Genomic DNA, 21,775 nt, shown 5'->3' with positions numbered 1-21,775 from the left:
AGCCTACTCACCCTTTCTGCTGACTGGGCCGTGCCGAAGAATATCGGTATAAAAGCTAACCAAATGATGCAGGTTGTGTACATAGTAAATCCAATTGGTTTGGCTTCGTTGAAGGTCTCTGGTACCCCCCGTGTTTTAATGGCATAAACAGTGCATGTGACCATCAAAAGAATACTGTATCCAAGAGAACAGATTAGGGAAAGGTCTGAAATATCACATTTGAGAACCCCTCGGGCGTTCTCGGGGTCCTGCGTTCTCTGCTCCCCGAAGTCCACGATGGTGTGGGGGGGGTCCACAGCAAACCAGACGAAGACGCCCAGCAGCTGGAGGGAGATGAGGCTGAAGGTGATGACCAGCTGCGACGCGGGACTGATGAACTTGGGCGCCGTGACTGACTTCTTCCCCTGCTCGAAAATGCGGTGGATCCGGTTGGTCTTGGTCAACAGCGCCGAGTAGCTGAAGCACATGCCCAGGCCCAGGAATATGCGCCGGAAGGAGCAGACCGCGGTGTCGGGCGTGGCGATCATCAGGAAGGTGATGGCGTAGCACAGAAAGATGCCCGTCAGCAGCACGTAGCTCAGCTCCCGGCCGGACGCCCGCACAATGGGCGTGTCGTTGTAGCGCACGAACGTCACGATGGCGAACGTTGTAGCGATGATGCCCAGCATGGAGATGAACACGGGTACCACGGCCCAGGGCGAGTGCCACTCCAGCTTGATGATGGGGATGGGCTGGCAGCCGGTGCGGTTCTCGTTGGGCCGCTGCTCGTAGGCGCACAGCTCGCAGGTGAACTCACTGGCCTGGTAGTGGTAGCCCTCGCAGCGCTCGCAGTGCCAGCAGCAGGGCACGCCCTTCACTATCTTCTTCCTCTCACCCGGCTTGCAGGGGACGCTGCAGACCGAGGGAGGGATGGAGGGGTCGCCTCTGGTCCAGCGCATGGCATCCAGCTGAGGAGAGCAAAGGGGGGAATTAGTCTTCCATCGTGGACAATATTAATCTTAGTAAAATAACTAAAAAACACAGTATGCTTGTAGCTAAGTATCATTAAAATGAAGTACTTGCTTCCCTTCAGGCAGCCAGCACTGTATTATATAAAATACTTGGAAGGGCGTTATTCATGCAAGTGGCGTGTTATTATATTATTATTATTTGTATTAATTTATTTCACCAAAGCTTTCAACCAAAGTAATTTACACTGGTAACCAATTATTCAGAAGTGTTTTCACGGGAGAAATCTTCTAAAGCAGCCACTACTCCAACCTGCTGCTCCTTGGATTGTGGCCTGGTTGAAGCGTATATATATATATATAGACAGACACGAGCACAGAGGACATGAGATCGGTGTCATTATCAATGCGTTATTAATACTGTGATGCAGTTCAGTCAGCCAAGGGTGCTAACCAACCTAATTTATGTGCACAAAGATAACCCCAGGACCTTTTCATTAATAATACAAACTTGTGGTTTGCGGAGGGCGGGAAAACAAACGCCATCATTGTGTTTTATCAGTTTTGTGATAAAAAAGAGGACATCGTTAGGCACTTCAGCCATTGAATCTTTATGCTACATAATGCTACTATACGTGATACTAAGACTACTAAGAGTTGTGTGTGTATACTATAATCGACATCAATTGTAAGCTCGGGAGATTTCAAATGTAATCTGCTTTCAACACACTGTCTTCAAAATCAAAATCTGCAAATGACAAAGAAAATAAGTGTTGAACTGGGATGCAAAAGTGTAAAGGTATTTCAATGTGTTGGCTGCAGGTTCACCAACTTCTGATATTGCCTCTGAAAGTGTGTTCAATTCCAGCTTATCCTCTTCCCACAACGGGCTGTCAGCCATAATTGCTTCAGTGTTATGTGAAACAAATGTCTGGGAAATATGCTTGCCAAGGTGGATAATCGATACCTTCCCACTGCAGTGCAAAAGTTCAAAGCTTGGATTAAGCGCTGATATGTGATGCTTTTCTACCACTGCATTCCAGACCACCATTAGTTCAAGGTAAAGACAAAATGTATAGATACATTAATAATAATCATATAGATTGTATGTGCCCTCAAACAGATTGATTCCAGTTTGTGTAGTTAACAGGAGTTATCAGTACAAACTGCACAGGCCAATGAATACAGCCTTATTCCAATGAAACACATTCACATTTATGGACACCGTGAAGAGGTTTATTGTGAAACAATTGATGGAAAGAAAACAATAGAAATGTCTTGGATAGAGAAGTATTCTCCCCCTTGAGTCAATTTGGCAGCAATTTCAGCTGGGAGTCTTTTGGGAGTCAGTCTCTACAGGGGGGGTGAATACTTCCTGTAGTCACCGTATATAGATAGAGATATATGCAAACAAACCAATTGGAGCCGACTCCTAAATAGATCTGAGTTGTTTTCTACTTACCTGACCTAAATTCTACTTCTCACTCACCATGGGATATTATTCACACTATGCTGAAAGAGTCTTCTTTCCGGCTGCTGTTTTTTACTTCGATCGATAATTTATTCCTTTTGAGGATGTCTGCGGTTCAGTTTAATTTCACGTACACTGTCTCATATGTTCTTAATTCTTCTCCATTACTTACTGAGCATCCTTGCAAGATGGGATGGAGACTTCAGACTGTCCTGACATGTCTTTGCTTCTCTACCAAATCCAGTGCAATCAGATAGTGAGCCATACGCAGTGACAGTGACTGGTAATCACGCAGAACACACCTATAGCAATTAGCGAGAAAAGGTACCTCTGTAACACAAACCATTTAGTCTTTTAATGCCATAGATGTGTCTTCAAAAGGAAAATAGTGCTTTTAAGCAGTTTTCCCAGAGATTCTCCCTTATTTATTCTGTCTTCTCTCTCTCTCTTTTTTTGTTTTGATAGCTGCTGCATAAATCTCAATGCAGGAAATGATTAATTTAAAACAAATTCGAGCTTCCATTTCATTACTGGAATGGGACCAAACAGATGCAAATTAAATTAGGCATTTCAGTGATGCATCCCAAGTACATAATGATAACATTATGATAATATATAAATGTGCCGTACCACAGTATTGTATACCTAGGGCCATGTTAACTTAAAAACTTTGACCTACCCGCAATTTCCAAACACTCGATGGTAATTCTCTTTCCCAGGGGGCTCTCGGAGTGGGCATTCTGAATTATGGATTGGTTCAAGATCCTATTTACATTCTATTACGTACATATGTATCTGTATATTTGTATATGTGAGCATATCAATGACAGCTATACAATCCAAGCTCTCACATGCAGATCAAGACTATTCCTACTATTTTCGGTAAAGTCGTCCAAAGCTACTGCTAATCGAGGTCTGTGAAACCAGTTGCTGTTTATCTAAAATACTTCTCTGTTTTCTGGGGAGGGGGGAGGTTTGCTTATCACTCTTTAGTTTGCAAGACATATTTAAAACACAAGCTGCCCAAGTAAAGTGACGACAGGCCGGCTTGCCCATTGCTCATCCCTTCTGAGAGCTGAATGTCAAAGTAAAGAAAATATGTACTCGCATTCAGAAGCATTCCCGAAGGCAGCTTATAATCAATGCATGAACTGAAGTTTATCAGACATTTTCTCTCTCGAGATGTTTCTTGCCCTGCAGTTTTGTGTGTGTGTGTGTGTGCGTCTTTATGCTTTTTTAGTCCTTACACCACAGATCAAGAAGTTATACGATGAATAAACACATGAATGACTGAATGAATGAACGCACAAATACATTTTCCATTTACAGAGCCCGTTTCTCCGTATTTAAGAAACACCAGATGCTTCACAATCATGCCCCAATTAACGTGATGATGTGTAACCACTGCATCTAGGTCGTAAAAATCACTTAATCTGAAATAAGTCCATGCTTCGGGGATGGAGACAAGAGAGCTATTGTAGGACCCTCGTTTTACTTTTGTTATCCTATATGGGCTTGTGAACTCAGAACTTGACAGTTATTCCTTTCGTCTCTGCTGATGAACATGATGTATATCCAAATGTAAACAAAATGGTGGTCAAAACTGAAATTGAAACGGTAGCCCGGCGATGATATAGTATTTTATTAAAGCTAAGAATTCCATGTTTAAAGGTACACATTTCTCTGCAAAATATTATACTTTACATTTCCATGGGGTTAAGGCCAAACCCCCAAGCGAGACCGTGACTTTCAGCAGCTGCTGTTCATTCATTCTTTGTCACTTTCCATCTCTCCTCTCTTTCTTTTCTCCCTCATTTTGATTAACCCGGCCATTGTGTTTAGGGTCAATCTCCACTGCATTCCTGAGTGTATTGCACAATGTTGTACACTATTGTATTATGTGCCTTTACTAAATCTTCCCTTTTTAGATTTTCAAATCTGATTTTCACATTATCACCCCTGTGTTTGAATGTTCAACATGTCGACACTCGGGTTGCCTTTGCTTCCAAGGCTGAATGCGGTCTCATGACCAATCTACATGGTTTTGCAATCAATTCTAGGCTTTTTATAAGTGTTCGTCTTTCCAACAGTGTGTTTGGAGTTTGCATTGTGCCAATCATACTGGCTTGTGTCCCTTCTATTTCCACCAGGACAGTTCTAGTGTTTTTTCAAATGGACATTTTGGGAATGGCAATGGTTTCCCTGCCTGGTGTGATTTCAGGAAGGTTTCACATGGGCTAATAGTGCATAATTATGGACACAATGGAGGTTAACAATGAAGACACTACAAGGACAACCTGGGTGATAGACAGTGGAGAGGGGAGCATGGACACAAACATCTCATCCTTCTCAAAGGAAGACATTAACAGGACTTAATTTGATACAATTTGAATTCTACTTCCTGACAGAGGATTAACTATCTATCTCACAAGCTCTGAGCTTCTATGAGGGAGGCCACCATGAAACTGGGATGTTGTTCTTGTGACATGTTAGTCATACATGTGCAGGATGATAATGTTTTAAATTCTTGTATTTTACATTCACCGTGGCAAGTAAGAGTGACTGGATGCCTTCTTGTATGTGGCAAACCAAGTGGTGACTTCCCAAAGCCACCATTCACTTCCACAGGTTTTCATTAAGATGACCAAGATGAACACAAATATGGAAATTATTTTTTAACAGATTGTAATAAACATGAATCATTTTTGTTGTGTCCTGTTTGTTTTCATTTTGATTTATTTGTCAAAAAAACAACCGTGAATCTTCCCCTGTATTTTCATTGTTGAATCAAGATTGGTTATTAGAATAAATTGGGTAGTCGAGTGTATATAAATGTGAGAGCGAAAGGAAATGCATTCCAAAATGTGTTATAATGTGCCTGCTGAGTATGAAGCTCATAAAAAATGTGATTCATCATATAACATTTTAAACAGACTGGTGCCTGTGTGGTTATTTATTGGTTTTATAACGCTCTGATTCTGTGTATTTGGAGTATTTGCTATTGTTATTGTCATTATTACAAGTTTGTCTTTTCTATTAAAACAATATTGGGCCTCTGAGGATCAATCTGTCACGTGGCGTCTGAAGACAATGTCTTTACGTTGACTCGACTTCAAACAAAACATACAAAACATTATGTACTGCAGCATGTATGCTTATTGTTATTTGTTTATTTACTTATTCAGACATAAAAGATGGCAAAGAAAATAACCATCCTTCTTCATTTTGTCCCTTGATGTAGCAAAGGAGGTGGTATGTTTTTTGTTTAGTATCATTATTTTGTGTGTGTATTTCTGGGTGTGTGTTTCTACAGCGGATGACAGTGAAAGCGTCGCAAAGTAGGATCCTTACCGAGAGATAGAAACACTCTTATATGGTCAACTTGTCTGTAAATATTGTGGTACACAAAGTTCTCAGGCACATACACGTATGCTAGGCCAACTGTATGTATTAATTTAGTTGCACGGTTTCAAAAAAACTGCACTGTCTTTAAGTCAAACTCAGAGAGACTGAGGGAACTGAACCTTTTCACCCTGGAAGAGAGGAGACTACGTGGGAACTTGATCCAAGTCTTCAAAATCATGAAAGGCATCGACCACATCAAACCAGAGGAGCTTTTCCAGATCAGCAGGGACACAAATGGAAATTGGGCTTCAAGGCATTCAAGACAGAAAACAGGAGACACTTCTTCACACAGAGAGGCATCACAATCTGAACAAACTCCCCAGCGATGTGGCTGAAGAGACAATTTGGGGACATTTAAAAATAGACTGGATAGGATCCTTGGATCACTTAGTTACTAATGGACACCAAACAAGCATGATGGGGTGAATGGCCTCCTCTCGATTGGACACTTGCTTAAGTGTTAATTGAATCGGGAGGAAGGGGTGGGGATTAGGAGTATATAAGGTTTTCTCCCAACCAGATCTTGGGAGGTGAACTTTGAACGTAAGGGAGAAGAGACGGCCACTTTGTCGCTGAGATCGTCGCTGAGATGAGGTGATGAATTGCATTTCTCAAACACTTTTAGCAACATTTGAGGTGATAATTCGTGTAGTGACCCCAATATTGTCTCCTTATTGCCTACAACAGTAGAAAATGGCAAGTGTCTTCATGACCTGAGAGGAACACAATGGTCTACCATGATCAGCTTAATCTCCCAGTCACGTGCACACATTCGAACAGAACATCATTACAACAGGTAGGATGAAAATCAGTGTTTTTGCTCACATTTAAATGAAGCTGATCAGTCCAGTGTCCAATCACCCTGTACTCTGTGGTCGACCGGTTTGTGATCTGATACTGGAAAATGTCATAGCGTCCTGGAGCGTCTCCGTTCTCATTGAATATGACGGGCGTCCCTGCACTCCCTATTGAAAATAAAAAGACAGACACAACAGCAGTGATTAAGCAACATTGCGTACCACCTTCTGGTAATACAACATAACTCGACTATCAGCAAAAGGTTGGGTATGTCAGTCCAAGGTAAGTAAACCACACAGCATAAGCTTCTTGTCCACAAAACAAAACCCCCAAGATTTCCCCAGTGAGAAGAACGCCGTGTTGTTCGATGCGATGTCTTCACCAGGTGGCAGTCGAGTTAATTTGCTCAATGTCAAAATTTCCTTTCCATAATTTAACATTTGAAACCTTCCTAAATCTTCTCCCTAAATTGTGTTTGCACGTACGCCCATGTGTGCGAACAACTATGCAAACAACCCGTTTCCAGTCCTACATATTTCCCATTCAAATCCATTTTCATAAACAAACAATTTAGCCGTGATTTATCTTCTCGCACATCAGTAAATCACATTAAAACAGCTTATGAATAAATTCACGAAACGCAAAGTGAAGCGTATCCACAAAAGAATCAAACTGCGCGTCACGTTTCTGTTATTTTCATTATGTATTTATTTTTGTTTGGGGTGGGGAGGGGGCCTTCTAAGCAGCAGCCCGAGTTTCAAACCCCATGCTGTGCCTGTTATCCAATACAAAGCCTTTGAATCAATCGGAGAACATCAGCATGCTTTTATACGCCAGGTACAACATTTCATTCAAATATTGTTTTCCGGGAACTGGGAAGAATAAATGTTTTGCTCCAAACAGACGTATTTTGCTGGCAACGAAGCAGCTCTTTGAATTGGATTGTCTGTCGTGTTTGACTGCTGTATCATTGGCGACATTTTGCGGACATCACAAACCCATCATGACATTACTTTTGCCATTTCCAAAGATCATGACAAATATTCCCTGCCTCGTTAAAACAAAGTGGAGAGGTAAATATGCAGGAGGGCAATTGAAATAACTTGGTAAAGCTTAGTCCAGAGCTGTGTGGACTTTTTGACTAATTTCTCCCATTGCTTGTTTAATTATTTGTGTGTGTGTGTGTGTATGTATTTATTTATTTATTTTGGAAATGTTGTGACATATATTCGATTTGAAGACATCAATCTGGACTCTAACCAATTCATGGCTCGTCTTCAAACACGAGTGCTGGACTTCAACATGTCAACAAGCACAGACCTCAATCTGCACACTGTAACATTTTCACTTGATTTTGTGCTTAAATGTTTAGCTTTTTGTAAACCGACTCTAACGAAGCCAGAAAAGGGGAGCCGGTATGAATTCCTGCCTGACATTTTGGCAGAGAAAAAAAACAAAAAAAATAATAATAATGTGAGTCAATTAGAAGAAGTCCTCCAAGCGTGACGGCTGCCTGTCACTTGCAGCATGTGGGAGAGTTTTCATCAACCCGGACGATTAATTTATTAGCGCTCACAGGGAAGTACAGAGATATATACCTTCTGTGTGTTTTTGTAATGTACACGATTACTTAACTATTAGGGAAGGTTAGTCATGCACAGTAGACGGCGGCAATAAGACAGGGCATCAGACCGCCATTACTGGAGGAAGAAGGAAACACCAAACTGGACTACAACGCCTCCATTTGGTTTCAATTCAGTACAGGAAGAGGATAGCAAACCTGCACATACACATGTCTTAGATATGAAAATATGAAACTGACACAATGTAAGCTATGAAAATAATCATTAAAAAAGGTCTTCACAAGGCTTCAATTTTAATCAAGAAAGAGCCAGAGAGGGTATATCTATCCAGCAGAGAGTATGAACAACAATTACAAAGCGCTCCTCAAATGTAAGGAATATAAAGGCTGAGTCAGATGATAATCATATTCACATTATTTGCAGACAAGATTGAATGGCGATCTTTCTGAATTGATTACATGAGTGTTTTTAATCATAGAACATCTCAATGCCTAGTACAGTGATATATGTGAATCATCAAGGTGAACAGTTTCATTGCTACCACAGCATTTTCTCCAAATGTAGGCTTTATTCCAGTTATTCTTAATTACTTTGAATCTGCCATTTAATCTGAATATTTCTGAAGCTACAGAGGGAGCTGGTGGATAAAAAACTATGTAGGATTGCAATGATTTGTCTCAGATAAACTATATATTAAATTATGGTTAGGAAAACACATTTTAACCCAGCAATGGACCTAAACAAAGATATTTTCTTTCCAAAAGCACCAGGAATCATTCTCAGGAAAGTATTTTGAATAATAAAATTAGAGAATCCTATGAGACACTGTGCAAACCTATTATGTTTCCCTTTCATCTACATATTATTTGCAACAGCAGAAAGCTGCAAATTAGAATAAGACTGTGCGCTTCTGCATAACCTCAATCTCTTTCATGCAGCCCAAAAGTGCTAATTAGAAATAAGAAGAAATCTTGGAGCTATTCTTCCAGAGGACTAAAATATCTAAGTAGGTCTGAGGCGCTGTGGAATATTTATAAAGAAATGCTCTGAAATGTTGCAGTTGCACTGAAGGGGAGAAATTGCATTTAAAAAAGAAAGCATAAAAAAGTGGTTGTAAGAGACAAGCAGTGTCAATCATATAAATTGCAGGCTAGTAAAATAGAGGATCCGACATATCTTTGAAACAATGTAGTGGCTACTGGCAAACTAAGATTACACCCTGCGTAAAACACGGCACTGTAGATTTGCTTTATTTATGCTTTTTACCAATTTATTTGAGTGCTTATGTATGCATGTATGTATGTATGTATGTATGTATGTATGTATGTATGTATGTATGTATGTATTTAATGTATTGGAAGGCTGTTTTATCATCACAGTATTGGTGATCAAAGCTTCTCACGGAATTCCTAACGAGCTCTTATTAGTTCTTATCCCAGCATTCTGTTTTTATAGGAATTGCTCTAGAACTATGCAAATTGCCCACTAAAGAAAGGTTTTTCCTCTTATTATTTGTACACATACATATAATTCATATGTACCCGATGCCTCGTCATAGACTTTTATAGTTCTCATCTTGTTTTCATCTTCCTGTGAACACAATTGTAGTCTCTACACATCATAACAGGGTTCAGAGTGTGTAAAAGTAGCTGCTGTGGTGACATCATTGCCCCTGGACGTGGTAGACCTCCAACACCAGAGGACCAGACGTTTGCTGAAGCAGGTTTGACGTTTTCTTTGGGGCTTTGCGGGTCCCATGGTTAAACTCCAAATGGATTCTGAACTCACGCTATGAATGAATGTAACCCTCATTTAAAGAATATATACAGCTAATCACAGTGAATGAGCATCCACAGGATTCATTAATCGCGGTCAGCGAACGTACAAGAGCTTTTCAATCTGCATCTATCTATATTTCTACATAAAGTGTGTGCAGACATGCGTGAACAAGATACATTAGGGTGTACAAGATGATTCGAGTAACCTACTGTGCTCGAATCAATACAGAGAAAGGGAATTAATTTGATAGCGATTGGAAATGATTAGTGGAGGCTGAGATTTAATGCTATCTTACAAGTATATCTGAATCAAATAAATGTGAAACTTCACATTCTTTTTATGTTCTAATCTACAATGTTCCAGTCAATATGTATGGTGGTTAGCTTGTATATTTGAGAAAGCCGTTGACCTAAATTTTTTTGGCAGCATTGTAATTCAGCTAAGGTTTTGTGTAGTGTGAGTTTTTCGGGAGCGCTAAATGACGCACTCGAAGTGAAACGGGGAGAGTCAAATCCGTGATTGTTTCTGATGGTCTGTGTTTTACTGGTACAGTACACTACTTGCTGTTATTTTGCTTTATTTTAAATTCTTTATTTAATCAGCAGATTGTTTGATGGATTTATAAATACTAATTGATTTATATAGAGGTATGTGTGCCTTGTTTTAAAAACATTTAACACAATTTATATGTATACTGAAGGGATACAGTAGTGATTGTTCATCTAACAGGCATCCACACTGGAACAACAAAGGAACTGATTTGCAAACGATACACGTCACTGTCAGACTTGATCTGTACAGTCGTCATTGTATAACGTGTTTGCTCGAATATGCAACATTCATCTGAATTCTTAGCTTTCTTGTTTTAAGTCAGATACACTCTGGATATTTCAGGATGTCAAAAAAGCATCTATTTCAACAAAGCTTGAAAAAGTTGTCCATAACAATTTGTTGCGTAAAACCCAATGTGGAATTTCAAGCCAAATAGACAATGTTTACAAAGCAATACCCAGTTTTTTTCATTATAATTATTATCATTCAGAATATACCATCATTTTCCTCTCTTTTTCCACTCAAATTCGGACACAGGAATGATCACAGCTTTGATACCCATTCTTATTCTGGAGGGATGAGACAAAGCAAGCATCCTCTGACCTGAACTTACTTCAGATGGAGGATTTGATGCAGATGGAACAGTTTAGCACCCCCAACCTGGAGGCACCTGAGAAGTCATGGGGGTCAACAGACTTCAGAGAGCTGAGTTTCACTCTCCCTCCCTAGGTGGCAACTGGCCAATTGTGTACTGCCATAACTGACAATGGCACAGGTGGGAATGGAGACCAACTCGCTCCAGCTCTCATGGGGAATGGTGTAGCAGGTACTCTGTGCACAAGCTTTGACCATAATGCCTCTTTGGAGCCCAAGCCATTCATTTCTAAAGAAAGTAATCCGATTACTTAATTCTGCAAAAGCAAATCCGTGTGACAAAAGCAGTAGCTTGCTGGAGGAATGGTTAGGAGTCAAAGCATAGTTAACACAAAGGAGGTGATCAAAGAAAGTTTATTTCATCACCCAGAACTGTCACTATTATTTTACATTACTCGAGGGACTGCAGTGTAGGCTACAGCGGAGTGTGAACAGGTGCACGCGTGTCCTCCAAAAATAGGGTGATGGGGTCATCAGATGTGCATAAAATGTTCCTTTTTAATGATTTCTGTGACTTTTCCAATTTCCCCCATTGACTCCCAACAAAGCAGCTATGGAGTTAGCGCCCTGGTGGTGTCACGGCATATTTCTCGATCTCTGAATTCTGGTACATAGAATGAGCTGGATTTGAAAAACTCACTGCACAAAATATGTTTCTATTGAATAACCTAAGGAAATATGGATTTTCGCTGGAGTTCCTTAATCATCAGTTAAGCCTACAGGAACCGGGCCTTCCAGGACTGTGTTGGCCACCCCTGTTGTTTGAGATCAATCACAGTTCAGCTACTCATAGAAATACACCCCAGAATGTGACAGAATATTTGATTGCGACTTTATATATATATATATATATATATATATATATATATAGAGAGAGAGAGAGAGAGAGAGAGAGAGAGAGAGAGAGAGAGAGAGAGAGAGAGAGAAAGAGAACACATGTTCAGACATTACGACTCTGAAGGTGAACTTACCTTGGCCTAGAAGCAATCATCTTCACTGTGATGGAAACCACTGAGATGTACACATGTGCTTGATGAGTGAGGAACCTGCGCTCTCTATATACCTGCTTAAACGCATTTACTTTATACAATATTAAAATACCAAAGAAAAGTTAGGAAAAGGGCTTAAATGGCATGAATACACCTGGGATGTTAGTTCTCACTCGATTTTAATGCTGAATTGTTTATGTAGCCCATACATACACTTTCCCCAGATATTCAAAACATAAAATAAGGACCTAAGCAAGTTGACAAACAATAGGAGGTCCTTTGCTCAACCTTGCCACCCCCTCACCCAGAGTGCAACTGAAGTAGCCCACCTGCCCTGGGCTGGGCATGTTCAAGTTGGGTTTAAGTGCAGTTGTGAGTATTTTAGGGATTGCATTCACATCCATTCATCCAGATGAGGCCTGCTTCTAAAGTCACCGCTGACAATCCAATCCAGTCCAGTTCAATCACATGCACTGTTTCTCGCTAACTCCTGCACCTGTGAAGGCATCCAGTTGAGAAGGTGAAGATGATCCTGGACTTGTGGATCTTATTGAGTTGACTGGATGGTAATGAATACAGCTGTGATTAGACGCTCTCCTCCGGATCAATTAAGGGTACGAGATTTCAAAAGTACACATATGAATCCAAGTCTGACTGACACTTCTCTCCCTGTGACACCCATTGGTGGACCTGACATGAAGCCTCTTCCACACCAGTAACACCAGGAAACTGAGCTAGATATCCCTAAACTGGATACCTTACAGGAATGTTGATAGTGTTACTGGTATCAGTTAATTGAATATTGAATCAAGCCCAACTGCTAAATATGTACTATCAATTAAACATTAGAAGAAGGAGAAAGAGTTGTTATATTATTTGAAAAAATAACAGTAGTTAAGAATTTCCTTACATGCTCAATAGTGACTTAACGCTTCTTAAAAGTAATGTGGGGGAAGAGCGGTTTATCTCCAAACAGGACAGTTTGAGCGAGGGAAAACAGAGGATTACGGTACTGATCTTGGCTATTGGCTATACGGATTGCGGATTGGACTTTGTTGCTGTTTTTCGTGTGTATTTATTGTGTGTTTTGTTTTGTCCTGTGTTTAGTTTAGGCTCGAGAGGAGCTAGGGTTTTATTTATCCGTTGTGTATGTAGTTTTGTTTTGAACCCCGTGCAGTGTATATAATAATAACAAATAAACAAACAAACACAAATAAGCTCAGCAGGCAGAACAGTGGCTGATCCTCAAAAGAGTTAAATGCAACACAATACAGTGTACTATAATGTACAGTGAGGGGAAAAAGTATTTGATCCCCTGCTGATTTTGTACGTTTGCCCACTGACAAAGAAATGATTAGTCTATAATTGTAATGGTAGGTGTATTTTAACAGTGAGAGACAGAATAACAACAATAAAATCCAGAAAAACGCATTTCAAAAAAGTTATAAATTGATTTGCATGTTAATGAGGGAAATAAGTATTTGATCCCCTATCAATCAGCAACATTTCTGGCTTCCAGGTGTCTTTTATACAGGTAACGAGCTGAGATTAGGAGCACTCTCTTAAAGGGAGTGCTCCTAATCTCAGCTAGTTACCTGTATAAAAGACACCTGTCCACAGAAGCAATCAATCAATCAGATTCCAAACTCTCCACCATGGGTTTACAAAGAATGGTGTGAAAAGGGAAAAACATCCAGTATGCGGCAGTCCTGTGGGCGAAAATGCCTTGTTGATGCTAGAGGTCAGAGGAGAATGGGCCGACTGATTCAAGCTGATAGAAGAGCAACTTTGACTGAAATAACCACTCGTTACAACCGAGGTATGCAGCAAAGCATTTGTGAAGCCACAACACGTACAACCTTGAGGCGGATGGGCTACAACAGCAGAAGACCCCACCGGGTACCACTCATCTCCACTACAAATAGGAAAAAGAGGCTACAATTTGCACAAGCTCACCAAAATTGGACAGTTGAAGACTGGAAAAATGTTGCCTGGTCTGATGAGTCTCGATTTCTGTTGAGACATTCAGATGGTAGAGTCAGAATTTGGCGTAAACGGAATGAGAACATGGATCCATCATGCCTTGTTACCACTGTGCAGGCTGGTGGTGGTGGTGTAATGGTGTGGGGGATGTTTTCTTGGCACACTTTAGGCCCCTTAGTGCCAATTGGGCATCGTTTAAATGCCACGGCCTACCTGAGCATTGTTTCTGACCATGTCCATCCCTTTATGACCACCATGTACCCATCCTCTGATGGCTACTTCCAGCAGGATAATGCACCATGTCACAAAGGTCGAATCATTTCAAATTGGTTTCTTGAACATGACAATGAGTTCACTGTACTAAACTGGCCCCCACAGTCACCAGATCTCAACCCAATAGAGCATCTTTGGGATGTGGTGGAACGGGAGCTTCGTGCCCTGGATGTGCATCCCACAAATCTCCATCAACTGCAAGATGCTATCCTATCAATATGGGCCAACATTTCTAAAGAATGCTTTCAGCACCTTGTTGAATCAATGCCACGTAGAATTAAGGCAGTTCTGAAGGCGAAAGGGGGTCAAACACAGTATTAGTATGGTGTTCCTAATAATCCTTTAGGTGAGTGTATATTGTAATTGGTAGGCCATATGCTTTATTGTGTCCCCGTGCACACAAACGCTGTCTCCTAAATCACATTTTTGTGTCGGCAGTTATATAATGTTGTTATATAATCTTTGCACTGGCAAAACAAACAAACAAACAGGAAAGTTGTCTATATTTGCGTAAGAGGGCATACTGCCTTCTTGAAGACAAGCGAACTGTCAATGTACTGTCAAGGTCTAAATACTTCAGTAAGCAATTCTAAATTCAGTCCTCATACTGCCATGCAAAGCAACCTCTGTGCTAAATATACAGAAGTTATGATCGGCAACTCCGCAAGAGGAGACGGGGATCAGGACGTAAAGTAAGAGGTGCTCAATTCATATTCTGTTTACAGAAGAAGAAGATGTAGAAGAAGAGATAGCTGTGCTTTTTCACACACTTAAGATGTTCCACGAAAAGTCAATGTCATTAACAAGAACAGAAGTGTTAGTTGCCATTTCTCCATTAGCTGGCTTTCAGTATTTCCTGTATAAGTAAATAGAATACGCAGATTCTCAAACAAGATGGAATCAATGTCTTCTAGGCATCAGGTCCGGGGAGTTTCTTGATTACCAGGACTCTCTGTGTGGCAGGTTAACAACGGCTACAGTAAACAACCGGTGGGGACAACATTACTCCCACAATCTGGAAGCAAATGTATGCCTAAGAGTGGATTTAAAAAGGAGGGGGACTTAAGTATCAAGTTAAATTAATCTGAGTTTCTGTCTCGCAAGCCTACATGTTAGCATTGTATCTTTTTATTCTTGGGTGTAAGAAACTCTACTTGCACTGTGTTAATTGGCATTGTGGCAACTTTAACAAAGTTCCAGACAATCAGGTGAGCAATAAACCTTTAAAATCGAAGATTGCAGTTCAGGACCTCTCAGTGGATATTAAATTAATCTAATGGATGTCAGAGGGCGTGCATTAAGTCAATGAAAGTATACTAAATAAAAAAATAAAAAAGCCTTTTGAATGCTTCCCTAAGCTATTGATCTCTAGTGAAGATCTCTGTGGTTCAGGAGTGGTAATGGAAACACAATTTGCTCCAAGTGAACTGAACTTTTCAATCACCGCCTCGCACAATGGCAGAAGCGTACGCGCCGTGATTCAACCCGAGCACTGGGGCCATTACGGAGATTTTTACATCTCGCTGAAGGAACATTTTGACCGAGCTAATGATTGACAGTCGCACGCTCCACACTGTGTTCATCAAAAACGATACTGCGCAATGACACCAACGGAGAAGGAAAAACATCAGTAATACCGCGTCCATGATCCGGTGTAGTTAACTCGGGAGTGCATACGGATATATCTTAGTTATCCCGATAAATGTAAGCCTCGCTGACATCTGTCAAGGGTGATCCAGCCAAGGGGTGTTTGAACTTAGATGCCAGGAATTGTATTAAAAAGCCCTCCTAATAGAGCGAGCCCCCTATTGTTACATGTGCTCGCTGTTGCAGCCGTGCCTTATGAGTAATGTGACATTCATTTATTTCGCCTTATATAAAAATACACTTATTAAAAATAGATCCAATCTTTTTGATTTTCTGAGGAGCCACAGCTCAGGCTTTTAGTTGATGGCGCTTTGAAATTCCACCAGAGAGTCGCTGAGAAGAAGGACCCTCCAGCTACTCAGCGTTCTTTGATTTTCTCTATTTATTTGTAATTTGTGGAAAGACTTAAACACACGCTGGCAGAGATTGTGGATCGCGCTACGGATTCTCTTGCGCACTTCGAGAGGTGCGTTTCTTGGCCAACCTTGAATAGCGTGCCTTTATTTGAATGGGATACATTGACAATGAGGTTCAAATGTAATTATATACTTCTAACATGCATCTGATTGGGAACAATGTCAAATTAAGAGCAGATCTGAGTGTTATGTCATTTGAAAATTCACGGGGGACCACGTTTGGGTATCCCGGTAGCGTTTGAAAGACTTTATACTGTTTGGAAGCTGTTGCAAAAGGGGGAAGCCAAATAAAGATGATTTAAATGGTGAAATGCAGAGGGGTCTCTGGACAGCGACCCTTTGACCATACTCAAGTTACTGTTACACCATCGAAATAAAAACTAAAATCCTTTATTTCGTTCTTAGAATTAAGATACATCTTTTGATGTTGTTGTCATTGTTTCATCTGGAGTTTAATTGTTTATAGCAAATATATATTTGCTAATATAATGTTTTCATTAATGGAACACAGATCCCAACCTATAGATACAGAGAGCCGGAGGAGAAATGGGAATGCCATTTAAAGACTGTAAGGACAGACCGATTAGTTAAGGGCTGATCTTTTTCACAACCATCATCAAGAAAAAACAGACTAAGACCTACTGGACGAGCTGGTATGATGGCCAGGATTGTCACTTAAATACTACTGTTGGGAAGAGGAGAACATCAACAATAAAAACAACTAAAACGGGCAGGGGAAAAAAAAGCGGATAAGAGTTTCATAGGCGTGTAACAATGTTAGCATTTTTCAGCTCCAAGAGGATGTGGTGTGTGGAAACAGAAGCAGACGAGCCAAAGACTGTCAAAATGCTGTTCAGCGCCTGTGGCAAAACACGAAGGTGGTAGCAGGGAAGGCCTGCGATCGTTCAGCTGGTGCGTGAACATGAGGTTTAGTCATGGCAGGGGCTTGTTCTGTTCTCCGGCATCACGCCGTTCCCTCAGGAAGGCGGGAGGGTGCTTTGTTTCCCAACTCAGCCACAGCAGCCAGACACAAGGCACGAGGGCTGAGACGCCACGTGACCCGCTCACCTGCATCCAGCGCTCTGCTCGATGGTGGCTCGTGTGCCTGTGGCTTTCTGCTGCAGGCTTTACGAGGTTTGTCAGAGATGTGCGTTCGCAGCAGCACAGAGAGAACAACAAAAGACAGGCACTGTGTGTTGGATCTGGTGTCCCTGCCTCCCCAGTTCCCGACACAAACTCCTCACAGCGACCCAACCTGAAACAAACTGTCCTCATCAATTAGAGTTCAATTTCTTTTCATTATTTAAAAATATAATTAAACAAAATCTCTCTCTCTCTCTGTATATCTATTCTGTTATTTTACTTCTCCTTGTATGCCTTGGACTGAATATCACCCTGTTCTCCATCAAATCGTGAATTCTATATTTAACAAGAAATGTATGTAATCAGTGTTTCGTAATGTAATGCTGGCACAGTTTTCAATTACCCTGTGGCTTGATGTGCATTGATGTGTCAGCCAGTTGTAAGCCCTTGTCATTTGCCTTATAATTTGCCTATTTTACTTATTCTCCAAGTCCTTTTTATATTCGCTGCTTTGGAGACATTCATTAGAAACTTGATAGGCAGAAACAGAATGCAAATGTCCCTTTCGAAAGGAAACCTTGACCCAACAAAGACCTAAAGAATATACCAATTTGTGAGAGACACACACACACTTATTATATCTGTATTAATCTATTGTGTCTTCTTAAAACAGGATTGGGCATTCATTCTGTATGTCCTGTATGTCAATTGCTCCTTTTAACAGTATAATACGTCGAAACATCCTTTAAATACCCCTCACTTTCTCTCTCTCTCTGTTTCTTCCATCGCTGTGACCTGCAGCTGTCGCCACACATAAACAAAGCAGGATAAATAGTATCAGATATATTCTTGACTTGAGATCAGAAGGAGAGATACTTAACCCACAAAGACGAAGCTGCTTGATCACGCTGCCTGGCTGAACCTCTTTCCTAGCGTGTACTAATGACTATTTGTTATGCTAAGTATACTATATTATTGATGTATAGAGTGTTTGCTGACATTCATGATTCACAGAGATGTCAGGATGGTTGCCGTTTGAACAGATGTGAGTGCTTCCAACTCAAACATGAAGTTTGGCAGCAGACCCTGACTGTGCATGAAGACTAACACAAGGGAACACGCAAAAAAACACACAGTGGACCCCATTACATTACTCACAGGCTTGTTCAAACACAGTGCATGCATTTTTAGGTTACTAGTTAGCATGAGACTGTCCAATGACACCTCATCCACCAACACATTTAGTAATAAAACCTGGCCTGTTAGAAGGATCTGACTGAAATGCAGGCCCCAATTCCTTCAGTGCTTTCAAATGAGTCATAACATCCTATTGATCTCACAAAGGGGTTCAAGACCCCCAAAATAATAATAAAATGACAATGTAAGTATTATAACAAAAAAGAGGGCAGAGGAGGCTATTCCTTCACACTGCTGTTTCAAATGAAAGCTTTCTTCCCCAGATGTGTGTGAACAGAGGACTTCACAACCGCGGACGAGAAAGCTGTTCCTGCATGAGTCAGCCCGGTGGAGCTGAGAAGAAAGAGGAGAAGAAAGGGACAGATAATGTATCGCTCTCTCCCGAGCCACGCACCGCTCCCCTGACGATTCAAACCATGGAGAAACGTGCATGTGAAGCATGAGCCGGTATCGGGGGGCCATCCGGGGGTCTCTCTAACACCGAGCAAAAAGAAATTAACCAGGGAAGCTAACCTAGAAGGAGAGAGGTGATGGCAAATGCAGTTTAGCCACATCCTCATCAGATTCTTTAGGGTGAAAAGCAAGGGGCCCGAGTTAAGTGAATCACTCAGTTATGTAACCGATTTGCAAACTGCAGGCATCTCAAGGCAGACACAGGCGTTGCTTGTTTTTTGTAAATACTAAACCTCACTACAAACTCAGTGTAATATTTTCATTATCCCTCTTGCATTTATTGTCATGATGACTCTCACCAAATGGTTATTACAACGAATTACAACTTCAGGTGTAATTAAATGTAATAGATTACCTCAACTGTTTCTGCATTATTGTTTTTTGTCAGTTCATTGTTTTATCACTTACAGCCGGAGAGTTCTGCGTTGACAACTTGTCTGGCAGTTTAAAGTATTGTGTTAGAATATACACACAGAATGATAATATTCAACAGATCTGCTTTTTTAAATTAATACAGAGAAATTCTACTCCACGATACATAAAGAAACGATGAAAAAGGCATCAGTGCGTAAGGGCAGTGGGGCGTCTCGTACAGCGTGTTTCGGATCAATAGTCATAATGACTGATGACAAGGCTGTGGTGCTGAAAAACTAATTTCTCCCCCTGCTATAACTTCAACACAGCCATGGTAACTTTGATATAACTAAACACTCGCAGCTAATCCAGGAATTTCAATTAACTTTACCAATCTGCTGTAATGAATTTTCTATTATAGCCTGATGGACTGTCACCATTCTGCAGCTGAAATTACTAAATTATTAATATTGCCAATTTAGTCCAAAGGAAAGGAAAGAAAGAATGGGAAAGGTAGTAAAGTGGTCACATCCTCTGGTTTCATAGCGTCAGTTCAATCAATGAATAGGATGCCTGCTTTGGCTCTCAACTATACGTTACTGGAATTCACACATTGCAACTTTAGAGTAAGAACCGATGCTGTAGATGCTGTTTTTGTTTGAATGCTGAGTTTGCATTCTTCACTCCACAACATCGAGGAAGGCAGGGTGTTGCTGTGCTGACAGCTACACAATAAAGTGTGTTTCGAGAAGGCTGACAGCTACTCCCTAGTAATATTACATGTTATATTGTGGTCTGGGAAACTGGAGATATGATTTGAAGTGTAAGCTGAATCCACGAGATGTGTAACCAATACATAAACCAGCAAACCACAATAAACTGTATTTACCTCTAGATCAGTGGTTCCCAACCCTGGCCCCAGAGGAGCCCCTAACCTGCTGGTTTTTGTTCCAACCAAGCTCTCAATTACCTACTTGAACCTTAATTGAAGTAACAATCTTCTTAGATTAGACCGCAGGGTAGGGGGTCCCCAGGACCAGGGTTGGGAACCCCTGTTCTACAACATACATCTATCAGGGTTGTCCAGACTCCTTAAGGAACCTGTTTAGCTCCTTGTTTGGTAGGAGGGTGGTGTGATTGTTTTTGTTCTGTTCCCTGCTGGTTTTTGGAACCTGCATGTGAACTATTTTAGCCTGATATAGCTACTTTGGTTGTGGACTCCTGCAACTGAAAATCTGCAAATCTGAGTTATATCTATCTGCATGTTTGCAACCAGTCAGAAGTTATCATGAAAAGCACTGTGAATAGCAAGAGACAACCTACTGGGGCTGCATAATAATGTTCTGCTTCACTTGGTTATGTTTGTTTGATTGTTTGTTTGTTTGTTTGTTTGTTTGTTTAAAAAAAAGCTTAAGTCAGTAACTGGAGTAAGCAGAGATCCAAACAATTGGATTTCAAATTCTGAATTAAGCATCTGTAAGGGTTTTTTCTGTGTTGTTGTTGCTTTTTTGTTTCTTTATGGGGGGAGGATTTCATACAGTAGCTGGCATATATATATATATATATATATATATATATATATATATATATATATATACACACATATATATATATATATATATATATATGTAAATACAGAGTAGAAATGTGTCATCCTTATATTTTTCACATACCAATACTGGCACCTTTTTGATGCAATCCATATATTCTTTTATAAGTCTATGATATCTTGTAGAAATTAACCTCACTATATATTTTAAAACCTATAAATTGAATATATGGATTAGAGACACACATTTTATTTATAATGCATTCCATAAATTCCAAATATCAAAAAGGGGATCATTCTGGCATTTGAAAAGTATAAGGATTACACATTAATACCATCGACTAAAATGATGTATTTGTTCCGTACGGGTAAATGACTCGAATGGCTCCGTGCCAACAGTCTTCTTATCTGCGCTGTGTGAAGAGAAGTGTGTTGTGCCGACTGAAGAGCTCAATACAAACCTCCGACTAATAATAATACAATGCAAGACTGTACCATTTATGCATCTCTCTCTCTGAATCTGAAAGGTATCATCTTTCAGGCAAGAAACGCTCCATCATGCTCGCGCTCCGGCAGGATAAAAAGTTAATTAGATTGTAGTTGTGTGCAAAATTCATTAGATCTGCTACACGTCGAATAGTA

The 21,775-nt window shown here is 40.5% G+C and overlaps 1 protein-coding gene across 1 annotated transcript in view; it reads right to left on the bottom strand.

The window, feature by feature from the left end:
- Positions 1-21,775, bottom strand: part of LOC136771745 (metabotropic glutamate receptor 8) — a 91,794-nt gene that overhangs the window by 14,448 nt on the left and 55,571 nt on the right. The window contains exons 6-7 of the mRNA XM_066724237.1: positions 6,649-6,788; positions 12-947 (exon numbers count right to left, since the gene is read on the bottom strand). Of these exons, the coding sequence (XP_066580334.1) occupies positions 12-947; positions 6,649-6,788 (1,076 nt within the window). The remainder of the gene's footprint in view (positions 1-11; positions 948-6,648; positions 6,789-21,775) is intronic.

This window comes from Amia ocellicauda, chromosome 15 (assembly GCF_036373705.1).
Source record: "Amia ocellicauda isolate fAmiCal2 chromosome 15, fAmiCal2.hap1, whole genome shotgun sequence".
NCBI classification, from domain to species: Eukaryota; Metazoa; Chordata; class Actinopteri; order Amiiformes; family Amiidae; genus Amia; species Amia ocellicauda.
Note: the sequence above shows the minus strand (reverse complement) of the source record. Positions and strands in the feature narration are given on the sequence as shown.